Here is a 13,725-nt window from a genome sequence, read left to right on the forward strand (position 1 = left end):
AATGTTGAGAGGGGACTCCGCCGCTGTAGGTGGCGGTATAAACCATAGAGATGTGATCCAACAGTAATTCAAAAGAAGAAGAAGAAGACCAGGAAGCAACTGCGCCATGCGATGACATCGCATGAGTTTTCTTTTGTAATTCTTGATAAACCGTAGCGTTTCTTTGCTGTTTTCCATCTAAAATAGCTTTAATATTCGCTTCTTTCATTAATTCACCCAAAAAAATCTGTTTCGTCGTCCCCCAAACATACCTTACTTTATCGTCCGACATTGCTTTGGGACTACAAACGTACGTGTGACGTAATATCCGGTCAAAACGTGCGACGTGGATCCGGTCTCACCGTTGGTTATTCGCTGGTTTCCATAGCCAAAATTTGCATTTTCCTTTTTTCGATACGCTCGAAATCCACCCCCTCTAAGCGTAAAAACGTTTTTTGCGAATTTCTAGCGTTTCCATTCAGTTCTATTTTGGCATTTCCTGAAAATTCGAATAAAAATAGGTGGATGGAAAGCCAACTAATGGTGGTGGGTAAATTACATTTTTTGTTTTGAGCGTTGGTGGACAATGGAGGTGAATTTTCACTAAACCAAGTCTTAATTAATTCAAAACCAGGTGCAAGTACTTAGATGGGTGTGACAATCAGTGGATCTTATCTTATCTTATCTTAAGTAGACAATTTCTACATTTAGCCTTCATTTACACAGATATCATAATTTGGCTTTCCAAACCAAGTGATATCATCATTGTTGGAAAATTATCATAAGGATTTCAGAAAGACCATGTAATGCTGCAGAAAAGTGTTTTTTTTTTTTATATATACAGTATATACATAATTTTTCCAGGGACGTGAAAATTGGTAGCGCATGTGACTGACGACAGATGCACAAAAAATTACAGTACAAAGCCAAAGGTTTGGACATACCTTCTTATTCAATACTATGCTTTCTTTTCATGATTATGTACAACTATGACAACTATCGAACACATTTGAAGTTATGTACTGTACTTGACAAAAAAAGGTGAAAATAATACAATGAATACATAAATAAATAGCCACCCTTTTCTCTGATTACTTTTTTGCGCATTCTTGCCATTCTCTCGATGAGCTTTAAAAAGGTAGTCACCTGAAAGGGTTTTTCATCAGTCTTTAAAGAGTTACCAGATGTAAGAATGCCAAGAGTATGCAAAAAAGTCACCAGAGCAAAAGATGGCTATTTTGAAAAATCTATAATATAAAACATGTTTTCAGTTATTTCACCTTTTTTTTGTGTCCAGTACATAACTCTACATCAATTCATACATAGTTGTGATGCCTTAAAGCAAATGCATTGAATAAAGAATTGTGTCCAAACTTTTGGCCTGTACTGTATGTATTCCATAAAATCATCACAAATATAGAATTGCATATTTTAGTATAAATAAAACTGGTGTCTCATCAGTAAAGTCATTAATTGAACGCCAAATTTACGCTGTTTGATATACAGCCCACAAAACCCTAAAAATGGCTCCAAATCCCAAATTCAGTCCAGGGGAAATGCAAGGTGTCGAGTGCTACGCTGAACTGTCTATCATGTATAAGTTTTCTTCCTCGAGTTTGCCACCGAGACACCTCACTGAAGCTGCACTTTTTCAATTCACACCTTCAACTGAGGCAAGTGAAGCAATGTCATGATTCATCCCTCAAAATGTGCCCCGGCCACCCACCTGCCACCTCAACATTATTCATTTGACAGCACAGAAAAGTCTGAATTTAGAATCAACACATGGAGGAATCTGCACTTCTATTATCGATTTATTTTCTACCTTATAGCAGAGGTAGATGTTTCTTCAGCCAGTAATACAGTAAGTTAGCCAACACAAACTCTGGATTTATGTTAGTATTGCATATTTTGCACAAACCTACTATTGGTTCAAAAGACAGAACAGGATGAATTTGATCATAAACACTACTCACATCACTAGAGTCCAAGTCAAAAAGGACAGATATCAACTGACGATCCGTTACGATCATGCACATCACTTACACAACATATCAACACTTCACATTGGCAGAGGGCCACCTACACAGCATCGTATTTAGCTCCACTCGGGTCTGTTTTCTCGCCACCACAGCGCCTGCCCAGCACTCTCAATACACTTGTCATTTGAAAATTCACTGATGACTGTAATTACTCTAACACGCTGTGTCACCTGCAAGGCATTTCTATTAATAAATCCGTTGTGTGGACAATTAAATAAACATTGCGGAAACACAACCTATGGTCATCTTATCTACCAAACTGATTTTGAGACAATTTAAGATTAAAATGCATTTATTACTGCTGACCTTTAATTCAATTGTTTAACTATTCCGTGTTTCAGTACTTTTTCACATCTTGCAGTTAGTAACAAGGACCTGAATGCCAAAATTGTCAACATGTGTTTGATCCAAAACAATTTCCAAAGATGCCTACCTACTTCAGTGCCTTTCTGGGAGAAAAAAAATCTCACCCAACATCAATCAAATTGTGCTTGATTTTAGTGTTTCTACAAAAAAAAAAAGCTAGGTAGCAGGGAAGGGGAAAAAAATTCTGTCCCTCTTTGGATCCAAATCACAATTCACCTTCACATTGACTTGAATAAAGTTTTATATCATTCACTCCACTTTTTTTCTGAAAACTCTCAGTATTGGCTGCATTGTAAGAAGAATAAATCAGAACGAGAAAAGGGGGTAGTCATAAATGCTGAATGAATCACACAATAATGCAATGCTGGGATGTCGACTTCTCCGTGGGCTCATTATGAGAGTGTCCAAAGAAGAAATATTATGACTAAATAAATGCACATAAAAACTAATTTGAGATAACAAGAAGGCATCAAGTTAAGACTGGTCAAAACTAACTTGACAACAGAGACATATGAAAAAGCAAGTAAAATGCTAATTGTATTATTGTGGCTGTACAATATTTTAAATTTTATTTGCCATACTTTTTTAAAGAATGGTTTATGGTTTTGTTGAACATATAAACATAAAGAAAACACATTACAAGTTTAAAATATAAATTGAATTAAAAAAAAGAAAAAACAAGAATAGGAATAAAGAAAAGAGTTTATATTTTCAAAAGGGGTAGGGGGAAGTTATCTCGTCCTACCCCTTATTCGTTTTATGTTGATAAAATAATAACAACAAAAGGAACCGTATAAACCTAGTCATATATACAAGTGCACTTTAACATATACTCACATATACAATTTTCATTACACTCATACCGATACATGCAAAGAAATTACAGCATATATACAATTTTAACAGCTCATGTCTGATGTAAGTTTTTTTTTTTACTTTGCTTTTATTCTTTAGATTCAGCAAGTGAATGACATCTTTTCAGGTCAGTTCCAAAATCATTCCACAAATTAACACCTTTTACAGAAACCCACCTTTGCTTAATATTTGTTATTTTTTATTTATTTTTTGTAGACACTTGTACCCCTTATGTTATAAGGACTCTCTCTAATTTCAAGAATGAGTACTATTCCCACCTTTTTGTTTAAACAAATACAGTAGTTCAAAAGTCACATGTAAGCATTATGTCTACAAAGATATCCAAATATAGAAGTTGCACTGTAGAGGCAGCAAAATAATTTATATAGAACAGATACTTGCGTTAAAAAAAAAGACCACTTTAGAAGTATTCAGGTAAGAATAAAAGTACAAACTCTGAAATGTATATGTACAAAATTAAAACTTGCTCAAACTGAGAAGAAAAAGAATCACATGAATGTTACATTTTGATGTTTGTTCAAACCAACCACAGCTAAAGCCAGCTAGCAATGCTAGCTAGCACTGGCTCGACTTTTATGCTAGCAAAACATGTTCCCAGCTAAAATTGTAAACTAAGTAGCAATAAATGTGAAATTAGCTCATGTTAACTGACAAAAGAAACAACTCACCTGTTTTACTTTTCGTTTTCAGATTATTACTATTTTAGCACAAGACAATATATCTGCCACAAATCTTGGAGCCAACAACAAGAAACAATTCTTAAAAGGTCTCTCTAACTGTCCGAATGCTGGCAATTATTTTATAGTTCTAGACTTAAAACTTATATCTAAAGGGGGAGGAATCTCCCAAAAACAGACTGGAAGTAATTTAAGCTTGGTTTTTGATCATTTTTAGACATTTTTTCCTCTTTCTGCAGATTCTCAGATTTTTGATTCAAAATTATTTGATTGACAATGATTTTTGCTTCAATCTATAGATGTGCAAGGAATTGTAATGATCTACTCCAGTCTGACTCGCTAATGCTAATTAGCGCGCTACTCGCGGCACTCAAAAGAACGGTTCCACACTGCAAAAAAAACAACTTTGATTGGAATAACTTGATTGTGACTTTTTCCTTCTACACTCTAATGTGGCTACAAATTAACAGTGTATTAGATCGCATGGAACCACGCTGCCCATAAGTGGCCAAATCGGGCAAGACAGTATAAAATAATTTTAATAAAATATGAAATAATTTAACTAAAATCGATTTTGGGACATTTAAAATCTATTCTGAATCGTACTAAATGAGAATCGCGATTCTTATGAGAATCAATTTTTTGGGCACACCACTAGTTAAAAGGCAATGGCGCTGGCTTTCAAGACAGTAAGAACCAGCTAGCGCAGCACCATGTTAGTACCATTTTAATCAATGAGAGCAGAAGAAATAAGTGATTTTTTAAAAAAGATATTAAATTAATGCAATTGGGCATAATTTTAGGGTGCTGTTGTATATGATAGCTTAGCTTGGCATAAGCAAAGGTTGAAATGAGGACAGCTGGCTCTACTTGTTAGTGACAAGATGGATCCAGGAGAATCTTGCTCTTCTAAATCCGTTGCATCATTGTCGTTATTACTCTCTGGGTGATGTTCCTCCATGTTGCTGCTGTCCTTGCTTGTTTTTTGGCCATATAAGAAACCAATATCTCTGTCACTCAAGATCTCAACCACAGTTGGCTTTATCTCTCTTTTTTTGGTCATAAATTAACCTATTGATGTACGACGACATGCAAACTCCACATAGAAAGGATTCGAACCCCAACTTCAGAACTGTGAGGCAGACGTGTGAACCACTTTTCTGTTTGCCAGGATACTAACAAAAAAGGAGGAAAGTACAGCTCTATTTGAGTTTTAAAGTAAACAGTCAAAAAATTAATAAAGATTCAAGCACTCATCTACAGTAGTAGTTTGTATTTAAATGACTCCCCGCCCCTTCCCCTTCAAGTGCAACGTGGACATTGCAGAATCAACAACGAGCCATTCACAAAAGTAAAGCCAAACTAACTCCGTGTGATTTTTATTTACCTGTTCTGCCAGCCTTGGATGAGGTTGGTGTACTTGCTGAGAACTCCTTCCATTTGTCGCCTGCGACCCTGCTGCGAACCGGTACTGTTCCCCAGGAAAGCCCCGCGGCCGCCTCCTGCCCCGCACTGGGGGCCGGAGCCGGGGCTTGCCGAACCCGTGCGCCCGCCGGATTTTCTCGACGAGTTGTTTCGGTCACAAGAAGAAGAGTTGCTTTTGTTGGTTCCGTGATGTGGACTGCTCGGCGTCCTGTCCATGCTGCTGACGGGACGGCTGAAGAAGAGGAGGAGCTGGATGAGGACAAGGAGGAGGAGACGGAATGGGGGGGACAGGGATGGAGCCCTGCAGGCAGTCGTGGGAATGATTTCACCACCGCCACATTGAAGTGTCGAGAAAGACAGCGAACTGTGGACGTGTCGTGACCGCGCCGTGACGTAGATGCGAGCGACTCCCGCTGCGTGTAAAGACTGACATCTTCCCACAGGCGATGTTCGAGTCCCGGCTGGTTCGTCTCTGCGGCGCGAGGCTGTGTGACACCGATACACTAGTACACTGAGCCAGCGCTTTTTTTTTTGCACTAAGACACGCCCACTTGAGCCGCCCCCCGGAAGTTACAATAGAGTATTGTGATCCACATCATAGTGCGAAATTAACGAGTGACAATTCCGAACATCCGGGCATTTCGGATATTTTCATAATGCAACGCTTCTGCCTGTAACTAGCATACAAACCACAACATTGTATAACATTTTCAAATAAAAATAATCCTCACAAATCAAATGTACTTTGGAATTATTTCCCTGCCCCCCCCCAAAGCAAATAAAGTAGTTGTGAATTTTGAGTAGATTGGGTTACTTTTACCCAAGGTTGGGTTAGTTGTTTTGACCCAGCAGCCTGGTTTGAAGACTGGATTTTGGCCGTCTGCATAATTTGAAGCTGACTTAAGTAGTGGGGCCCTATTTTTGCAAAGCACAAATCAAGCGCAAAGTGCAGTCTGGGTTTGTTTTTGTTTTTTTTGGGGCATTTTCGTAGTCGGGCGCAGTTAGAAATTAGTGGTGGCACTTTTGTAAACCTGTAATACATGATTGTCTTGTATATGGAGAACCAAAACTGTCAAAATTAAAAATAAATAAATTACTAAATAAATACATAAATAAATAAAAGTGAAAAAAACGGATATAAAAAGTATAATTCAAATATTAAACATAAAAAATAAATTTAAATGGAAATTAAAACAACAACAGAAATATATACCCTTAAATAAATAAATAAATAAATAAATACAATTAAAAAATAAATTAAAAAAATATAAAATGTTGAAATAAATACACAAATAAATATATAAATATAATTAATATCAATAAATAAATAAAAACGCTCTACTCTCACATTTATTTCATGCTGCAGACACTCTGTCGGGTTGAAATGTTATTCAAATGAGGGGGCGGTCCTAAGCGGACTTATTTATTTATTATGGGATATTTTTTGTTGTCGTTTTATTTCCATTTATAATTTTTTTATAATTTTTTTAAATTATATTGTTTATATCTGTTTTTGTTTTTATTTTTACTCTTATTCTTTTATTTATTTATTTAGTCATTTAGTTTTAATTTTGGCAGTTTTGGTCCTCCATACTTATATTCCTTCCTACATACTATACACAACATATTGATGAATGAAAGTTCCGAAATCAGAAGCGTTTCTCATCAACTATTTCTCTATTATTAAAAAAAAAAATTAAAACGCTTCGCAATATAATATTAAAAGTGAAAACAATCCTCAATATTGATAGTTGATAACAATAAGGGTAAATGATCAATCATGAATTAGACAAACATGATTTGCCTTCGGCCACATAAAATGATGTGGTGGTCCAAATCTGGCCCCCGGGCCTTGAGTTTGATATATGTGGTCTGTAGGACCTCCTAACAAGATAATAAACTGTTCAGAATGGGTACATTTTTACACAGCAATACCCACCTATTGCCATTCTTACAACAAAATATTATACAGTCATATTTGTATTTGCTTCCTGGTTCATGTAGGACTACAACCAAATTATGTTTTCCATTATGATTCTTATTCAGGCTCAGATCAGATTGAACTTTTTACAAATTTTACAAATGCTTACATTAACTCATTCATTGCCATTGACGGCTATAAATGTCAAAATTTTATTTTAACTATTTTTATTAATGTAACACTTGTTTCCACTTTTGTTAACCTAGAATTTTTTTACTGTACATTCTGAACAGATATGAAATTTGTGATTAATCGCAAGTTAACAAGTGAAGTCATGCGATTAATTACGATTAAAAACTTTAATCGCCTGACGCCCCGAATTTTTAATAGTTTTTCCTCTTGTTTTTAAAAAATTCATTGACGACATTTAGAACAGATATAAAATTTGTAATTAATCGTGAGTTAACTAGTGAAGTCATGTGATTAATTACAATTAAAAAAATTAATCGCCTCTTGCCCCTAATTTTTAAATATATATATACATTTATTTATTTATTTTTAAATGAATTTATGGCAGTGAATGAGTTTTAAAAAGAAGCATCACGGGCTACCACCAGAGACAACGACTGCACTGAGCAATCGACGGCTCGCCTCGATGAATCTCTGCAGGACACTTAGCGGGGCTCAGATAGATTCCCGCCGCATGTCTGCTGAGGCAGCCTCAAAGCTGAGATCAATACGGAAGAGTGGAAAAAATATTCCCTGAGCAACAGAAACAGAGCAATGTTGGTTAAAAGCTTGCATTTCATTAAACGTCAAACCGTTTAGAGCCTTTGCCATTGACGTTTAGTTCCAAATGTATTCATATAATAGATGGATGAAACAATGAATCAGTTACAGCGGTAAAAAGGAATCTGGGGAGAACCAACAATCCCAATCTATTTCCTCATCTCCGCTTCATCGCCTCCTCATCTGCGCTCGATCAAAAAGGCATGCGTCATCTTTCTCCGACCTCAGTGCTGTGAAATATGAAAGAGGCTTTGATTCCTACCACTTCTTCTTCTCTACAACTATACCGAGGCATCAACAGGCAGAGGAGACAACCGAACGCAGGCCTTCTTCCGGTCCGCTCCCAACATCTGTAATCTGGATTACCGCTGAGGAGGAGGTCTTTCAAGAACACGAATGTCATCTTTTCAGAAATTGAGAACATCTGGGAGTTTTAAGCGACAGGTTTTGTTTCTCGTTGTCTGAATTTGAACCCGTCTGCATCCGTAATAGAGCAAAGAGGAGTTATATTATGATGACCATAAAACTGGAAAAGGAAGTCGTTGTGACGCCTGTGTATGATTACAGAAGAACAAAATATACAGTACGCCAGAAAATAAATTTTTAATCTTTAATGTAATATTTACAATATAGCAGTATCACTGTGTACTTTGTTGAGGCAGCTCAGTACAATATTCTTAAGTCAACACTTTAAATTGATAGGGGTGATTCTAAGGACAGAGATTTAGGGGTGCTGAGCTCTCAGGCAAGATAAATGTTTTAAAACAAAAAAATTTAATGTAATTTCATTCCCACATTTCCAAAAGACATGCAACACTTTTTGAGCATGGGCATTCATTCAGTTATCTTGTCAGTAGCACATTGGCTTTAATATTAACACACACACAGAAGATAACGGCTATCGTTTAACATTCCAATTCAAACAAAGGACAGTGTTGCTTTCACCACCTGAAATGTTTCCAAGGTAGGAAAAAAAAAGTCAGCTAACTCTTATCTGACAACATAAACAGTGAGTGAGCTACAATTACATTCAGCAACCATGAGGACCGGAAATGATAATAAAGTGTTGGTAAGGACAAGGTAAGAAACGTTCCATATAAACCAGGTTTAGTCCGAGTGTTTACTATTTATACCACTGTTCTGTCTGCATATGACTGGAAATCTGCATAGTCATCTGTGTAAATAATGATATTAATATATATCCGACTTGTTTTTTTCTTAGTTCTGAACTGAAAGCGTTCCAGGCGGGGAGAAAAACAACCAAAATGGCGGATAGTGATAAATAGTTTTTTTATTTTGGTCCTCAAAACTAATTTTGACCTCCAACAAACTTGCCATCTCGCAATTTTGCGTCATTTATTGTTTTTATCTTATTTCATAAGCATTTCATACAGTTCAGTAGTTCACTGTATAATTTCATGCAGGGAAATTGCGGCAACTGTAATGTACGTTGTGTTACGTAAAGCTATGTCGAATATTTATGAATGAAGAAAGCTATCTAGTTTCATACTCAAGCAAATTGTGTTTCACCATTCAATGGGGTCGCCATTGCAGAGTGACGTCACATTGTAGACCATCGGTTAAGTTGGGGTACTTTTTTTTCCCGACTTCGCAAGTGCAATTTTTGAGTTCAAGGGGGCGTTCTCGTACACACTTCCTGGTTTGAACTCGGAAAGGTCCGACTTCCGACCATTCTCGAATGCAGAATAAGGCGCTAGTTTGGGGAGAGCTGGGAGGAGCTGGGTGGAGCAAATCGTTTTTGAGGTGTGTTGGGGGGTCTTTGCTGTTGTTTTGTTGTATAGGTCTTCCATATTAATAACAAAGTACTGTAAAAATAATAATAATAATAATAATAATAATAATAATAAATTATGTATATAACTCTATAGCTAGTATTTAAAAAAAAGGACATAATGTACATTTTAAAAATAAAGGCGCTAGTTTGGGGAGAGCTGGGAGGTGCTGGGTGGAGCAAATCGTTTTTGAGGTGTCTTGGGGGGTCTTTGCTGTTGTTTTGTTGTATAGGTCTTCCATTTTAATAACAAAGTACTGTAAAAATATATATAATAATAATAATAAAAAAATTATATATATATAACTCTATAGCTAGTATTTTTTATTTTTTTTAAAAAAAGGACATAATATACATTTTAAAAATAAACAAATAATCTTTTTGAATTTTAGTTGGGCTGGGATTCAATTTAGGAGTGCTACTGCAGCCCCAAAATGGGCAAGAAACGCCCATGGATTGAACAATAATTTGTACAAATCTAATAATAATAATTATAATAATAATAATAAATAACCAAAATAAAATTTAAATAAATAATCCTCCAATAGTGTACAGTGGATATATGAAAAATATGAAATTGACCAAATTTAGACTGGTGAGACGGACATTGATGATTTCCTACAGTTATATGTTTAAGTAGTATTATATTAATCAACTTGCACTTAGGCACACTCTAAGATAATACAAAATATGCTACAGTACTATAAATCGAAATTAGGAGAAAGTTTGTTTTTGTTATTTGTATTTGTATGGAGGAATGCTTTTAATGTATGTCAAGTAGCACAGTTTGTGACAAAAAGGGGAAAAAAAGGAGAATAAAACACAACCACTTCACCTTAGCATTAGCAAACAAGAATGAACATTGTCAATATCAACAACTGAAGTGAAAATCAGAAAAAAATGTTAATCAATATTCCAAAATAATGATAAAAATACAATGGAAGATAAAGTATCACAATACAATTAAGTTGAACTCGACTCGTGTAAGTGATCATAAATTGTTGTTTTTATTTATTAAAGTAGTTCCAGAGTGTTACCTTGTGCACTAAACTCACACTTTTTCTTCAAATGCATTTGACATTTAGAGCACTGACGACCTTTTCAGAAAGTAACTGACGTCAGATTCGTCTTAGAAAAAAAAGAGTCCGCTTTGAAGGTAAAAAAATGAAAAAATCCTCTCTCAGTCTTTCTCACAATTTGCCTGGCATAATATTTCACCGTTTTTAATGAATCCTGCTCAAGGAGTTTCGTTTCCTGTCGTGATATGGCAGACCAGACGTTCATTGCTTGGTCAGACTCATTTTGAGAGCTTATTGGAAAAACTGCTCCCTGGCAGTGTTCATGTTACAGTGATGGCAGACTTTGAATGCGGATGAATGCATTTCCTCAGCCGTCATATCGGCGCATTGATGGAAATCAGACAGCTCCATTGTCAGACACGATCAATAACTGAGGGCACAAAAATACATTTACATATTTAATTATTTCTTCTACCAAGTCAAAGCCACAACTTACAGATATACACTTGACACCGATTTATTTATTTTTTTGCTTTATAGCATGGGTGTTAAACTCATTTTAATTCAGGGGCCACTTTCAGACAAATTTAATCTGAAGTGGGCCAGGCCAGTATGTCCATGAGATAAAAAGCTATAAATAACAACAGGTCAAAATATTTCCTTTTTTTTTTTTTTTTTTTCAAATAATTACAAGTACATTCTGAAATTATTCCCATGTATTATTATTTTATTGCAACATAATCTGAATTTTCTTTTTAAAAAAACGAGTGCAAAATCTTTGTCATTTAAGTGGTTGTCAGTGTGTCCTCCAGTGGAAAAAAAATAGCAACAACAGTTAATTTGAGTGTAAAACTGTATATTGTGTTCTGTCCTCAAGGGCCAGGTTGGACCCCCTACCGGGCCGGTTCTGGCCCACGTGCCGTATGTTAATATTCCTTACAATACTGTTAATTAAATGTACTTTTTAGGAATTACACTTCTTCCTTTATTTGGCCTATTCCAGTGTTGTGTATTAAAGTTGCTCATTATTTGGAAACTTGGAGTGTGCACTCTAAAAACAGTTGGGTCAAAAATGGACCGATCCACTTTATGGGTCAATTTGATCCAACTTTTTGGGTTGTTTTATACAAAATGACACCATTTTTTGACCCAAATAAAGGATCTGACCAATATTTATGAGTTGTTGTTTTTTTACACTCAAAGAGGATGACAAAAATCAACTAGCATAAAAAGTTAACAGAACAGTATAATTGGTAAACAGTATAAATTCCATGACTGGGTAAAATTTACTTCTAGGTATTTCTATTCAAACCCCATTTATTCATTTTTGTCTGTAATTGATGGCTGACAAGGTCATGCTTAAGTCTTCTGTCAAATTAACTTGAATTTCAAGTCTGATTAGCACCAACAGTGTGGAAAAAGATTAGGGCGGGTAACAGCTCTCTTGTAAAAGTGTCATAAGGCTCATATTGGCTCAATTATCGCTCGACTGAACAAAGACAGAAGAAGCCCAATTAGCTCTTTAACTTGACACGAAGAGAGAAAGAACAGCTAAATTGAAACTTAGCGGCGATCAGGTGGAAGACAAACTGTCAAAATCGGAGCTCAATGAGTTGTTTTGCTTTGCTTTATGTGTCTCGTAAAGTATGTCGTGATTTCCCCACGTGGATATTGTGCATCCATCATAGGTCCTTACGTTCCAAATGACTCACTTCTCTGCTCCTAATTCAGAAGATAATCTTGGTTCCATACGTCAGACACTCTTGCTTGCTCACTATAAAGGTCACAGAAGAAAGCAATTGGGAATTGTGTGTGCTGCCTTCAACCTCCTCCACTTCAACTTTGTTTTAATGGAAATGGTCCTTGAGTACAGCCAATTAGTATGCCGGCGGGAATAAAGGGTCCATCTCTGCAGTTTAAGCAGCCTGAAATAAGTGAAGTCTTGCTTTTTGTAAGCTCACTTTGACACTCACTCTCCATGACATTAGCATTGATTGTCCTTGCTTCAAACTGCATTAATTACACAGTGGATGAGGAGAGACCGCAATGTGATGCACTTCCATCTGGTCGGACTTCCTTGTCTATAAATTATTATTATTATTATTTTAATACAAAATATTTATCTATTTAAAATGTTGAAAATGGTTGCTGTCTCAAAAATGTTGACGGTGCATTGTTATTTGTTCAACAAGCAAGCTAGTTTATTGATCTCCGGAAAAGTAATGAGCGCTATATAAGTTCAGACCATTTGCAAAATGACATTTACAATATACCCCAATATTGTATTTTCCTATAAAATTGCAAGAAATTAATGAAAATTTCCTGTTCTTCTAATGTCTAGTTCCTGATCGTATATCAGCCACTGACTGCCATGAGTACCGATATATTACAACAAGGCTTGTTATCAGGCTGATACTGATAATGGTATCCATACTCAACCAGCCCTTAATAAAATACATGGCAACTCTGTAACATTTGTCAATAAATCAGGCATTTAATACACTATTCTTTATTGTATCGTTTTTTAAACAGGAAATCCCTCTATCAGTGTCATCTGTTACAAAATATAAGAATTGGTTGGGGGGGGGGGGGTGGGGCACAGCAGCAAGATAAGCATAAACCCTACTGTTGACTTGAGACCCAACTTTACAGAAATGTTAAGTTGAACAAATTAAATAATTCATTTGTTCGTTGGTCGCTAAAACGTATTGTTAAAAATGGAAATAGAAAAACATTAACGTAAAAAAGGACTACAACTCCCATAATGCAACGCGTGCAAATGAGTCCACACCAGCGTCACTTCTCCGGCCATATGCGCCGTGACTGCCACCGGGCGGCT

General features: G+C 35.9%; 1 protein-coding gene across 1 annotated transcript in view; it reads right to left on the reverse strand.

The window, feature by feature from the left end:
- osbpl10a (oxysterol binding protein-like 10a) overlaps positions 1–5,875 on the reverse strand; it is a 45,640-nt gene extending 39,765 nt beyond the window's left edge. Inside the window, exon 1 of the mRNA XM_077547932.1 lies at positions 5,328–5,875. Coding sequence (XP_077404058.1) covers positions 5,328–5,581 — 254 coding nt within the window. The 5' untranslated portion in view covers positions 5,582–5,875. The remainder of the gene's footprint in view (positions 1–5,327) is intronic.
- Positions 5,876–13,725: the final 7,850 nt, after the last annotated feature.

Source organism: Vanacampus margaritifer, chromosome 17 (assembly GCF_051991255.1).
Source record: "Vanacampus margaritifer isolate UIUO_Vmar chromosome 17, RoL_Vmar_1.0, whole genome shotgun sequence".
Lineage (NCBI taxonomy): Eukaryota > Metazoa > Chordata > Actinopteri > Syngnathiformes > Syngnathidae > Vanacampus > Vanacampus margaritifer.